This window comes from Cydia splendana, chromosome 13 (genome assembly GCF_910591565.1).
Source record: "Cydia splendana chromosome 13, ilCydSple1.2, whole genome shotgun sequence".
Classification (NCBI taxonomy): domain Eukaryota; kingdom Metazoa; phylum Arthropoda; class Insecta; order Lepidoptera; family Tortricidae; genus Cydia; species Cydia splendana.
In genome coordinates, this window is record NC_085972.1 from 6,651,768 (window position 1) to 6,666,203 (window position 14,436).

Genomic DNA, 14,436 nt, shown 5'->3' on the forward strand with positions numbered 1-14,436 from the left:
AGGCCACACACTAAACAGTTCTCTGTCAGTTTTCGGCCTGACGACTTACACGAACCGATAGTGTGTGGCCGCCTGACGATTCCAGTCAGCGCCGACAGATATCCGCCGGACAGTCCGTGGCCTCGAGTCCAGTCTAACACACATCATGAGGTAGCCGGCCGGCGATCGACACACGTTACAGCATTAGTAAATTCTACTTTATTCCTAGTACTTAAGAGTTCATAGTCCCTAAAATAAGCATACGACTTTTTGTCTTCGAACATCACGGATCCAATACTTAATTTATGACGCTGATATTTGCTTGTAATTTCATACACAATTTTAAGGCCAGTAGACCTTATTAACCTTAAATACGGTAGGGCTTCTGTCAAATTGAAATAGAATCAGTAAAAAAAACAGATATGTACGTTAGTAAAATTCAACTTTAATTCTAGTATAGTTAGAGTTCATAGTTGGTTCATAGGCATCATTTTAATTTTAAGGCATGAATACAACAATGCGAAGGTTGCATAGTATCTAGTTTGTCAAGACTTTTCTTTATTTATCATGTTGTTACCTCGCAACTGTTGTTTACTGTCAGTCAAAAATAAATGTCATAGAGAGAATTATAACATAAACCTTATTTTTTTCTCTATTCATTTTAAATGTGATGCATGGCTTATATATTTGAAAATACAGACTTGATAATTGATTGCTGGAAGAGTAAGTAACCGAGTAAAAAAGGAGCAAACATTGAAAGATTCAAATAGGGAAATTAGCGTCCCAATATAACAACACTGGTTAAAATTTTAATAGTTCTCAAGACAACGCCGGGAGGTATACCTTCGATGGCGTTCACGGCAGCTAGCAATGAAAAGACTAGCTATTGTGCGATTTGATTCCGCTATAAAGACACGTGGTAGAAACACTAGCGCAAGTATGGAGGTACCTGCTTAGACAAGAGATAAGACCTACGCTTGAAATTCTTCAGCTACAAGTGGGATCCGAATTATGACATCATTAATTCATTCCGTTTTAAGTTAAGAGAATATCTGGAGCAAACTGTGTTCGGAGTTACAGAGCGTAGCGTGGCGATATTACCTACCCGAAATTCTCGTAATATATGACAATTATTACAAAAAAAGGATATGGAGGCACAAGCTGCAAGCGGTGGATTCAACATACTTTTACTTACACCGGCTCTTATTTAGGTACTATTTATGTATACCAAATTGAAAGAAATGAAAATACTTTACTGTTATGTTTTTGTTATATTCATTCTACTCTTTTAAACCTTTTCTACATAATATTAGGTCTACTTGGCCGTTACCCGAGTGATTTTTTTGTTTGATACCTTGTAATAAATAATTTGGCCAAGCCCGAGATAGCTCGAGGCATTTAGTGTTCCGCTCGCATCGTTATATTTTACAGAGGTTGTTTGCCTGTTTTTAGGATTCCGTATTCAACTACCCTATAGGAACCCTTATAGTTTCGCAACCCTTGTAGTTTTTACTACATATTTAATATATCATTAATTCTTCTTCGGCGGGAACGGACTCGATTAGATGCATAGCCTGCATCAAAAGTACGTCGCGGGGACGGTAATTTGTGTTTTGGGAAAGTATCCTATGAAACTCAGTGACACACACATTCATCCTCGATGTAATCATTCGCAAGTATATACGAAAAGCGAGCCATTGTATTCGACAACAACCTAGTGCGTAGGTGGCACCTTTGTGGCACATACAGTAAACAAACCACATTGACACATCACACGTCACGTCAATCACATGGCCTACCGCGAAACAAGAAAATCGAAATTTCGTTATCTAATCTCTCTATCACTCTTGCATATTCGAGCGATAAAGAGGCAGATAACTAAATTTCGATTTTCGCGTTTACCGGTAGGCCCTTGTTAACAAACCACCTTGATGCATCAATGTCATATTTTATTGTCTGTGAAAACTTGTCAAAAAACAGTTTAAGGCACAGTATGTATAAGTTAGTCTATGAATTTACTGAGTCGGTAGTGCTGCACTCTGGCGGCAGAACATTGCAGTAATATCCCCTTTTAACCAGGTTTCACTATAGTAGTCATAAATATGTTTACATTTTTTGCCTTATTACAAAGGAATAAGGTCCAAAAGTGTAAACATTATCTTTGACGTCGACTGTCCATTTTGATGAAAAAATTAAACTAGTTGAAAAACATGAAACTGAAGGCTCTCGACTGACAGCAGATGACGGCCAACAGGCCACCGGCCGGCTATCTGATAATGTGTGTGTAAATTGGCCTGCAGGCCACGGACTGTCCGGCAGATATCTGTCGACGCTGACCGGAATCGACGAGCCGTAGTTCGAATAGCCGTCAGTCCAAAATCTGAAGTAGAACTGTTAATGTGTGGCCTTTTGCGATCAACTGACAGGCTGATATCGTCCGGCGAACTGTCAATTTGTAGGGACCTGTCAAAATTATATCAGACTATTGCCGGCGGGCGGCCGTACGGTGGGAAACTGACGACTCGTCTGTAGTCGCAGAGGTGGCAGTAGACCATTGCCGGCCGGCAATAATCGCTTATGTTTGTGGACGTTATTGGTCTAGGACGGCAGGCCGCCCGATAAGGCCAGAGACTGCAGGCGGACTGGTAATCAGTGGGCCCCTTAAGTCATAACTTGTCGAAATGGTTCAAGAGGACCTCCAGAATCGCGGAATCGTCAAATTTGACATATCTATCTTACAAATATCTTTAAATTATCAATATCGTAACTTGTTGAAGTCTAGTAGAAATGTAATTCATTTTCCGAATCGAGCCGGTAGTCAGGAGTTTTAAAATAGCATTTGACAGATGTCACGTTTGATATATGTATTGACTCATATTATACGATCTATACTCCAATCGTAAAGTTGGAAATAGGTAAAGTTAGACCAAAAAAAGTTTGCAGCGATTTGATAGCCCACGCGGCGCAAGTGTTATTTGTACGTCATAATTTAATAGAAGTTTGACGTTTAAAATAACACTTGCACTGCGTGGGCTATCAAAATCGCTGCAGACTTTCGTCGGTCAAACTTCTACCCGCATATTGACAAGATAAGTCTTACTTACAGCTGCAGAGTAACAAGAATTATGTTTGACACTGACTGCATATAATAAAATAAAAAAAGTATCTTATTACCTTTAATAAAATCCACTGCCATCTCCAGCCCATACGTATCTTTATCGCAGTCATCCAAAATATGAGTGCCTAAGGTCACACCAGGGATCAACTTCAGGTCATTGATATAATCCAGGGTATACAACATCGTCTCCAAAGCTTGGATACCTCCCTGCGGCATCACTGGCCCACATGTCATGTTATCAGATCTTTCATGAACCATCATCAGACCCCCTAGTACCAGATCGCCTTCGATGACAGCCTCTCTTTTTATCGGCCAATGGGGATGTTTCTTGTTCATTTCTCCAACTTGGTCATTGGACATATTCATCCAATCAGGTTTTCGCTCCTCTAAAACTAAGCTCTGGTATGCCAGGTCATCGTTGAAGATGGGAAAGATGGCAAAGTCCTGGGTTTGGTCGGATTTGTGTCTGTGGCGATGGTGGTGCTTCGAGCGGTGGTCATCCTCCGGTCTCATTTCGGTGTGGTGTAGGAGCAGCAGGAGCGGGAAGGCAGCCAGCCAGTGGCCCACCATGGTGCTTTTCTCATGCCACCGATATCAAATGCTTGGTCCATGATGTTTGGCGAAGCGTGTTCATTTTAATCTGGAACAAGGGAATGTTTGATTGGATAAATTGATCATGATAATTTATTGATACCTATAGTTCGATAAAATTTAACTCTCAAGCCAAGTCAGGCAATGGATTCTTCCGATAAGGCAAAGTTAACAAGGAATCAAATATTGTATTGTAAGAAGGTTCCTGGAATTTTATCGTAGATAGGCAAACATCATTAACATTTATGTACGTAAATAGGCCCAATTTAACCAGATTGGATAGACTTCAGGCGATGTACACTGGGGTGATTACCTAGCTAGAGATACCTATATTTATAAAGTAATTTAATTTATTGTAGTTTAATTTTTAAAGTTGAGTTTATTTTATTTTAGATGTTTTGATGCAGGAAAAACTTTCAGAAAATTTTAACGTTTGTCAGTAGTAAGATATAAGGAATATATTAATTACAATCTACTCTTTTTTGTTTTGTACGAAACAGATGAAAGCAGTTTGAAATATTTAAGGCGCTCATTCCAATACGACGGCTTCAATTGATTTAAAATATACATTCGATTTCGCTTTTTGTCCCAATTCGTCAAGCGTCACATTCCCTACTAAAAGTACCTAACTTTCAAATTTGTCACGGTTCCTTCCATAAATACTTCAATCGAGAAAAATCTCTCGAGGCTCTCACGTGGAAATCGTGAAATAAGAATAAGAGTCTCCCCAGATATATCGACGCGCGTTCGGCAAAAGCCGATAGGAAAAAGCTTTATGTATTAAATAGGTATATGTCTGTGTCTCACGGAAGTTTTGTTATTAAAAAGCTTTATGTCCGCGCAATAAGAGCGAAAAAGTCGTCGACGCGTCGCTCCTATTGCGCGCACATAAAGCTTTTTCCTATCGGATTTTGCCGATTCCGCGTCGACATGTGTGGGGGGGACCCTAAGGTAATTAAATGAACTTGTCGTAGAGGAAAACGGAGGATTTGTCAAACCCAACACGCTACATGAGCTGAAAGATAATAAATCAAATGTAATTTTAACTAGCACGACAACGAACGGTCACGTTTAGGTAAGTAGGTACAGTCGCCTGCGTTATGTAAGTATTAATTAATTATTCATATTAAAAACCATGGTTTATTGCGACTTTTCCGGGCAGTGGCTTGAATAACATGTTTTTACACTACTACTTTAACCTTTTCAACGCCAACGGCGGATATATCCGATCCGTAGGTCCAACGCCAACGACGGATTAATCCGTCACTGATCACAGAGCAATATAGACAAAATTCTACTCAACACAAGATCAACTTACGCGCCTTGCCGTTTTCAATCAAAAGTGCACTTAATGTCGGTCTTCAATAAGGAGCTATTTCCATATAGATTAAATTGAGATCAAAATCATTTTGGCTGAAAACGTCACAATTCTGATCAATCTCTAATATCACTTGACTGCAGTAAATTAATAACAAGATTATGTCGACTATAATTCTGGCAATATGGCATGCATTAATGTGGCACCGAGATTAGTTCTGTTGTAATCGTGTCACAGAATATAGAATACGTGCTTTAGTGCGTAGCGTCATGCATCAATAAACAGGTTGAATTTGCATTAAACCTAAACTGATTTGAATGGAATGAAATTTGAATTTAGGACTAATTTTGCTACTAGGTACTAATATTTAGTAGCAAAATGCAGTACCTACTGCCCTAAAAAGGGAATCTACTTAGAGTTGGACCACGAAAAGTATGCGGCGATTTTGATAGCACACGCAGTGCAAGTGTTATTTTAAACGTGAAACTATGAAATTATGACGTATAAATAACACTTGCACTATGTGGGGTGTCAGAATCGCTGCAGACTTTTCTTGGTCTAACTCTACCCACTAATACGAGAAACACTAAAGGATGACTCACAAGTTCACAACTAGAGGTATTTTACACTCCATTTTCTATGATGGGTGATTGGTGATGTTTTCCGTTCTAGCGTAACGTCACCCTTATAACTGATGCCTTTCTTGAATAGGCAAAACATCTGTTGTAGGTTTCATGTACCTAATACTTATCATTCTTAGTTTGATACCACGTCGGTGGCAAACAAGCATACGGTTCGCCTGAGGTAAGTATAGTTACCATAGCCCATGGACGCCGGCAACTACAGGCTATGCAACAACTACAACTATAGGCTAACTATGAATTCACTCAGAAATCATTAAATTTCGAAAAAAAACATTGGGTTACCTACTTCGTTAGAGAGATAGGTTTTCGCCAGGGGAAAACTAAAACAAGCTTAAAAACATAAATCGTAGCTGTATAGGTAATACTTAAATATGTAATAGCTACAGAAAAGGTAGCTTGTACCCTCAAATAAATTATCGACATCAGCAATATGTGTATTAATTTCTTAATTATTACTAACCAAGAACTAACTAAGTAATTCCATAACTAACCGTCATCCGTTCACACATCAGTAAGTAACAATCTTTCGCTTTTCCTTTGTTCTTCCCCCGTTTAATAATATACTGGCCCAAAGCCCCGCTCTAACAATGCGGTGTCAACTGTACTCTGACAGGTCGTATTAATATTTTCGTAGTACCCCTTTCATATAAATGGGGTCAGAAGGGCGTCGGGTTTTTCGTGCCGTGTCTGAACGTTTTGGGACGATTTCTGTGAAAACTGACACCTTGTTATGAAAAGGGTTTGAGCGCTAGTATTTTCTATTGGGATAAAGGTAAAGGGTATGGGTGTAGGCACCTATAACATGAGCAGGCTGTGTGACTTGTGTGATGGATCAAAGCACAGATTTCTTAATTTTTTGCGGTGTTGTGGCTACATACATACTTCTACCTAATACACAATTTCAACGTCCATTCTAAAAATACCTAAACACTCTTAAATGCAATCCTAATAATATGAAGCCTACACTAATTAAAAAAGTTAAATAACATTACTATATTAATAAGACGCGGTAAGAGCGTGCGGCTTGCAACCCGGAGGTCGCAGGTTCAAACCCCGGCTTGTACCAATGAGTTTTTCGGACTTATGTACGAAATAACATTTGATATTTACCGGTCGCTTTTCCGTGAAGGAAAACATCGTGAGTAAACCGGCCTAATCCCAATAAGGCCTAGTTTACCCTCTGGGTTGGAAGGTCAGATGGCAGTCGCTTTCGTAAAAACTATTGCCTACGCCAATTCTTGGGATTAGTTGCCTACCGGACCCAGGCTCCCATGAGCCGTGGCAAAATGCCGCGACAACGCGAGGAAGATGATGATCAATAAGACGGTGTTTACTTTGAAAATATCAAGATACCAATAGGTACATACTTAATTATCAATTAAGTACTTACTTATGTACTTAATGGTTTTATCGAATTTTTAATATGTACTTAGGTTACCTTATTTTTGTGATTTATTTTTTGTCACGAAACTGCTTTATCATTCATAACAACAACTAAATAACGAAATTAAAAGCCATTTCCGACCGTCAACAAGTTTATTAGGGCGCCTTTAAACAGCTATTTGCGCACGTTATTCGGCCATTATAGCGCGAGCCGGCAGCCGCGTGCGCTCGATGGTCGCTAATTGATACGGCGGCCGGATACTATAGTACATTAGTGTCGACAACACATCACGACGTAGTAAACAGAAATTACGGCTCGATTCGGATAATGAATTAGATTTCTACTAGACTTCAACAAGTTACGATATGAATAATTTAAAGATATTTGTAAGATAGATAGGTATGTCAAATTTGACGTTTCCGCGATTCTGGAGGTCCTCTTGAACGATTTCGACAAGTTATGACTTAGTTATCCAAGTCACATCTAGTCGATATCTAATGTAGATCTAGTTGATCTCTAAATCGTCTCTAGATCTTGCGATTATCTCGAAATCCGAATATTACAATTATACTAGGTCACAATCGTGTCGCTTAACTTCAAACTCGGGTATATCCATTCGACCCTCTCAGAAAATATATCTACCCTATTACCTTTTCTTAATAGCAATATCGAATTATCTAACAGAATGGATTTACCCAAGTTTGAAGTTAAGCGACTCGATTGAACACGCGTGTCCTAAAAAACCGGCTAAGTGCGAGTCGGACTCGCGCACGAAGGGTTCCGTACCATTACGCAGAAAACGGCAAAAAAATCACGTTTGTTGTATTGGAGCCCAACTTAAATATTTTTTTTGTACTTGATGTTATAGCGGCAAAAAAAAATACATAATCTGTGAAAATTTCAACTATCACGGTTCTTGAGTTACAGCCTGGTGACAGACAGACAGACGGACGGACGGACGGACAGCGGAGTCTTAGTAATAGAGTCCCGTTTTTACCCTTTGGGTACGGAACCCTATAAATACGTATGTTTAAGTCAATATCAACCGTATCGGCAGGCTGCATTGAACATGAGTCTTTCCCGAAAATCTTTATAATGACAGGTCGAGCACTGCCGTCGTTCGACAGTGGTGTTGGCGGATTTCCAATGCTGCGTTTTAGAAATCTTTGGATACTTGGTAGCTGCATAGTTGATCTTATATTATCCCATTACAAATAGAATGCAGCGGCCTTCAATTTTTCGAGAAATGTGTGTATGATATTAAATGATGACTCACGTTAGACCGGGCCGTGTCCGGGCCGTGTCCGGGCCGGAGCTGGCCGGAGCTGACTTTTCTATGACATGACAGGAGATCGCGTGATGATTTCCATAGAAAACGATGCGCCGGAACACGGAAGCTCCGGCCAGGTCTAACGTGAGAGCCAGAGACAGACATAGCTCAGGTGATCTCCTGTTTTCAGCAGCATAAGTAATCTGACGTTTTTGTAAATTGTGTGTAAAATGGTAAACTATTTAAACAGTAATAGGTAATTAATCGGTCAGGATTGAAAAAAAAAACTGTCGTTAATAGTGATTGTAATATAAAAAAAAATCGTACTCGTATAAAACGCATGTTACCTACCCTACTATGAAAAAATAACTATAAATTTTGTTTTACTACCAAGAGAAATCCTAATATAATTGTTATAAAGTTTCGGTTATAAATTTTTAAAGCAATAACTTATAACGAACAAAGTTGTTATTTTCTTAAGAGGCTCCCCGAAAGCATTGGCAATATATTTAAAGAAATATTATATCATTGAAAATAAATTTCTTTGAAGAGGGAACTTATTTGAGCTATAAGTTCCTATCACAAAGGTAAGTAAAAAATAATGAGCCACAAGTACACGTCCGTAGATGGAGTCTTCGCTCCGCAAATGTCCACCTTCATTAAACATCTCGGTGAAGCCATCGCTGACCATTAGGACAGTTCCCTTAGTGTAGTCATGGGCTGGCTAAGATCCAAAATATAATTTCGATAATCCGAGCCACCAGCATGTGTATCCGTGGGACACGGCACAAATTCAAAACCATCCAACATTACTTCGGTCTCAATGACGGTGCAGCCCTACCTAACCCGTCTACCTCCACTCTGCACTAGCGCCATGTTTTTGTTGTTGCTTATTCTGTTTTTATATAATTTTACATTTTTGATGATTAAATGCCTTTAACCTGCCACAAGTACACACGACACAGATACTTGTGACTAATTATTTTTTAGTTAAGTAACTAGAATTTGGGTATCCGCTCTAGCAATCTCTTTTCTAGAATTATGATTTGTGGCCAATCATCACTACACCTTATAAAACAAAGTCCCCCGCCGCGTCCGTCTGTTTGTGTGTTTGTACGTTCGCGATAAACTCAAAAACTAAGTACTGAACGGAATTTCATGCGGTTTTCACCTATAGAGTCGATAAATAGATTAGATAGTCAGAGATTTCAATAGTGATTCTTGAAGAAGGTTTAAGTTTAAGCCCGGGCGGGTCGCTAGTTTAGTATAAAAGCAAGCTACTAATTCAGTTTAAGATCTATGGTTAAATTTAAAAAACGATTTTTTTTTACTTTTCTTACTTGACTTAATTTTTCCCTTCCAGTAGATGGTATACTCGTTAAAATGTAACAGAGTCGTTAACTTTTATTGTATCGTCCACAGAATTGTCCTTTCTTTAAAATGAGTTTGACCTAATTCGTTTCTTTTAGAGATTTAATTTTGGTGGAGTAGGATATCGGCCTGTTTCGAACTTTAAGATACGTCTAAAATTTGCTAAAGATACGACAAACAAAAACAAAAACGTCACTTTTGACGCTGACATTGGCAGGACGTGGAGCGAAATGAAGCGCGTAGCTCAAGACCGAACGGGATGGCGTAGCACTGTGGATGCCCTCTGCCCCATCTAGGGGACATATGATATTAAGTTAAGTTGACGCTGACATATCGTGTCTTTAGTAAATTTTTGACGTATCTTAAAGTTCGATCGAATCAGGCCGAAAGTGTATTAAACATTTTATAAATTTTCAGTACTTACCTACTAAAATAACTTACTTTAAAGGTGGCCACTGACGAGCCTTCCAACAGTCCAAATAGCGTGGCTGCAATCCAAAATCGGTCCGTGAATGTCAAAAACGTACAATGTTTAATATTAGGATGCCGTCCATTTGGATGAATCCATTATAACGGCATCCATTTGGAAGGCTCGTCAGTGGCCTGCTTTAGAGACAGTAAGAAGTATACATCTCTAAATAATTACCTATAATATTTTATTGATTTAATATTTAAAATTGTGTCTTAATATTGGTTTTAATTAATGAGTTATTTTTACAGCTTACAATTTATTTAACGTAAAAAAGTGCCCTTGTGGTCTATTTGCTAAATAATTGTTTATTTGGGCTCATAGGCGAGAGAGAGCTCGCAGGCACCGATTAAAGGATGACTCACGTTAGACCAAGCCGTGTCCGCGCCGGAGCTTCCGGCGCATCGTTTTCTATGGAAAGCATCACGTGATCATCTGTCATGTCATAGAAAAGTAAGCTCCGAAAGTGAGTCATCCTTAAAACACTAAGCTTCCAGCAATTCAGTGAACGGTGCATATTGACGCACCGTGCAGCGTGGTGTGAGCGAATCTGCGTAAAATACGGTCCAGCCGACCGTGCGCCGATATCAATTTATGGAGGCCTATTTGAACTTATATTTTGATACCAAAATGATATCATTTTCTTATTATTTGTGCATGCATTTCGCACGTATTTGTTTGTACATGTATTGGCGTACGCGAGATGGACGGGCGAATGATAATATGGCGGTCAGCAAAATATAATCAGCGCGTGTCGATAACTTAGTATAGGTTGGAGCACGCGTTGAACCAGTTGAGATAATGTATGTATCGCCGCAGATTAGAGATGTGATGTCAAGATAACAATGACGTATAAAACGCTTAGTAATAATGGAATAAATTAGTCTAAGTCTACCAGTCAACGGTGTCTTTTACTCACTCAACCATGTTCCTCTAAAGATAACAAACTTTTACATCGGAATATAGTTCGAATTGACCTCACGGTCCAGCTAACCGTACGTCGATATTAATTTATGGGCCTGCCTGTGACATTAATGTGTCGGCGGTAAAGTTGAAAGATATTTAGGTAAATACTCTGGCGTTGATAGTTTTAAATCTGACCATAATTTATTCCACTATAAAAAAAATGTTATGTACATTTTTTTATCATCTAACATACCGAACCGTTTAATACATATGTATATTTGATAAAGCATACATTATTCTTGCAGCGTAAAACACAGTTAGGTACATTTCCCACCACCTCCTCATGGTCTTTCCTGGCTCTCGCCGTACAGACCGAATCGTGGGAGCCGTGTAACGGTCCGGCTTTCCGTGCCCCGCTACACGTTGCTTCTGGACTCCCTACAAATCTGATAATGTCCCTGGCCTTTCTCCCGCAATTGGGCAGGCCACTATCTTAGCATCTCTTCTGCCCCAAATTTGGGCTTGACGACAATCACGGCGCTCGACGTCGTCTCCACCGTTGAGCAGCTGTCCTCACTCTTCAAAGTGTCTTCGCTTGGTGTGCCAGGAGTGCGCAAACTTGCGCAGCGCTTCGAAGTTCTCTTCGCACGAAACCAACTCCTCGTGGAACACTGGGCCAACCGTTGTCCTCTTCAGCGATGTCAGCATCTCCGACCGTTCGTCCGCGTACAGCACACATTCCCAGAGGGCGTGATCCCGGCTCTCGTTGTGCTCACCGCATGGGCACTCTGCAGACTCGCACTGGCCTAGCTGGTGTAGGCGCAGCCTGAAGCAGCCGTGCCCGGTGAGGATCTGGGAAACCACGTAGTCCGGTTCTATCCAGTCGGAACTTAGCCTCACGCCCACGTCTGGGAAGAAGCTGTACAGCTCGCGTCCGTCTTCGCTGGTCTGCCACCTGTCCTGCCACTGAGCCACGATCTCCGTCCTAACCGTCGACTTGAGTTTCCGGTGCTCCCTGGGGTCCAGCTGGTCTCCCTCCTGAGCGATCCTTCCTGCACGACAGACTTCCAGGTCGGCAGGTAGAACCCCCGCCAGCACAGGTAACGCCGCGGAGCTACACGACCTGTAAGCCTTCGTAAGTAAAATTAGTGCCGGTCTTTGCGTCTTAATCAGCGCTCGTTTGACCACGAAGTTAGACGAGCATCGGCACCATACTGCAGCAGCGTACGTGACCGTCGCCACGTATGTCCCCGCGTACAGGACGCGAAGAGATCGGTACTTGACACCCCATCTGGTGGCGGAAATCCGCGACATTTTGCCGAAGCAATTGGAGGCCTTTTCCCCTATGAGTCTCGCATGCGGCAGGTAGGACCTAGCCTCGTCCAGAGTGACACCGAGCAACGTAACCTCCGAGGCTCCTTTGATTGAGTCGCCTTCCAGTCGAATGACTGGCGCTCGCTTAAACTTACCTTTGTACGTCATGGTCAAGGACTTCGCGGGCGAGAATCGCAAGCGATTCCGTGACCCCCACCCGGATACTTCCTTCAGCATGACGTTGGCCTTGCGTTCGATGTCCGCGCGAGAAGACGCCTCTATCAATATCGTCACGTCGTCAGCATACGCGATCAAATGCACTCCTCCGGGTCGCGGCAACAGCAGGAGATCGTTCAGGAGGATATTCCATAGCGTAGGGCCCAATACCGACCCCTGTGGACATCCCATGGTGCTAGTCTTCGAGCATGTCTGATCGCCCACATAAAGACTGACTCTACGGTTCGTGAAGTAGCTGACCAAGATGCGGTAAAGGTTCGGTGGGGCTCCACCTTGCTTTACCTTCAACAAAATCATTGGCCACCACGCGTTGTCAAAAGCACCTGAGATGTCCAAAAGGATCAGTTGTACATACGGAGCTGAACTGGCGGAAGCGATGTCGTTAACCCGGCGCAGCGCTGACACTGTCGACCGGCCGCGAGTGAAACCAAATTGAGCGTCCGAGATATTGCGGTACAGGCAGGGAGCACAGGAAACACAGTTAGGTACAGCCGGGCGTACTTATAACCTACCTAGGGAGGTAATATAATTAGTACAATTAAAGGATGACACACGCCAGACCGGGCCGGGGCCTGGCCAGAGCTTCCGGAGTTTCGTTTTCTATGGAAAGCACCACGTGATCACCGATCAGCCGTCATAGAAAATGACATGTGGGACGCCTCGGCCCGGGCACGGCCCGGTATAGCGTGTTATTTTTAGTGGTGGTACATTGTATCAATCAATGGAAGAAAAAACACGTAGTAATTAAGTATATAATCCACCAGTCAAAGCAACAACATAAATCTGCTTTTAGTAAACTTAAGTACTACTATTTTTAAGGATAATTATTTGAAAAGTTAGAGCATGCAATTTATTCGTTCAAATTTAACATTATCCATAAATTTAAGTAAAATCTTCGCTGCCAACGGTCTAACAGTACTAAATAAGACTAGGACATGTTAATTCCTAGAATTTAGTTTTAGACATTTAATTACATAATCTATTATTCATGTTAGATAATGTAAAAATGTATTAAGTGGAGAGAATAATATACTTGTTATGACCTTCTGTGTTAGCGTGGCTTGCTGGCTGCATTCCAAGTTTCAATGTAGCTAGTATTTTCGAAAGGCCGTTAACGGTTTTCATTTTAAATAAAATTGAAATTCTACGTCTACCGCTTAAGTTTTATTTTACAACGACGGTTCAAGATGTAGTACTGACTTGGAAACATTACTTTTCTTATCATTATTTGGAAGATGACAGTAAAAGCGAGGAAGAATTTAATGAAATTTTAATTGTAAGAATGAAATTTTTTGCCGTGTTGGAAACGAGCGCAGATGGTGGTTAAAATTTGATAAAATTACGAGTTAAGTAGTAATAAAAAACTTTTTAAACCATTTTTTAAGTTGAAAAGAGAGATTAATGTACGTTTTGTGGACATAACTGCAATAAACAGGAGCATAGCATTTAAATGTATCTAAAGTAAAGAACAAACTGCCGTATTCGAACTTCAAGATATTCACAAGAGACGACACGTACTAGATCCATTCTAGATACGTTATAGTTTAGATATCAACTAGTACTCTTTTGCAGCGCAATTCGGGCAACCAATGTCACTTTTACGTTAGATAGAGTACGATATATATTAGATGTGAATTGGATCTCTAAGTCATATCCTGTGGAAATCGTTCAACAGTATCTCCAGAATCGCGCAAATGTCAAATTTACAGGTTAGATCTTAAACATATCGTTATCGTATCTTGGTGATGTCTAAAAGATGTCTAATAGATGTCTATTTCAAAATCCGAATCGGCCCCAAAGTGTATTGGCCTTCAGATATATCACAGCGGTCAGGG

General features: G+C 40.7%; 1 protein-coding gene across 1 annotated transcript in view; it reads right to left on the reverse strand.

Annotated features, from left to right (window-relative positions):
- The window catches only part of LOC134796418 (metabotropic glutamate receptor 2-like), a 328,723-nt gene that overhangs the window by 134,816 nt on the left and 179,471 nt on the right, over window positions 1–14,436 (reverse strand). Inside the window, exon 2 of the mRNA XM_063768622.1 lies at window positions 3,154–3,737. Within this exon, the coding sequence (XP_063624692.1) occupies window positions 3,154–3,667 (514 nt within the window). The 5' untranslated portion in view covers window positions 3,668–3,737. The remainder of the gene's footprint in view (window positions 1–3,153; window positions 3,738–14,436) is intronic.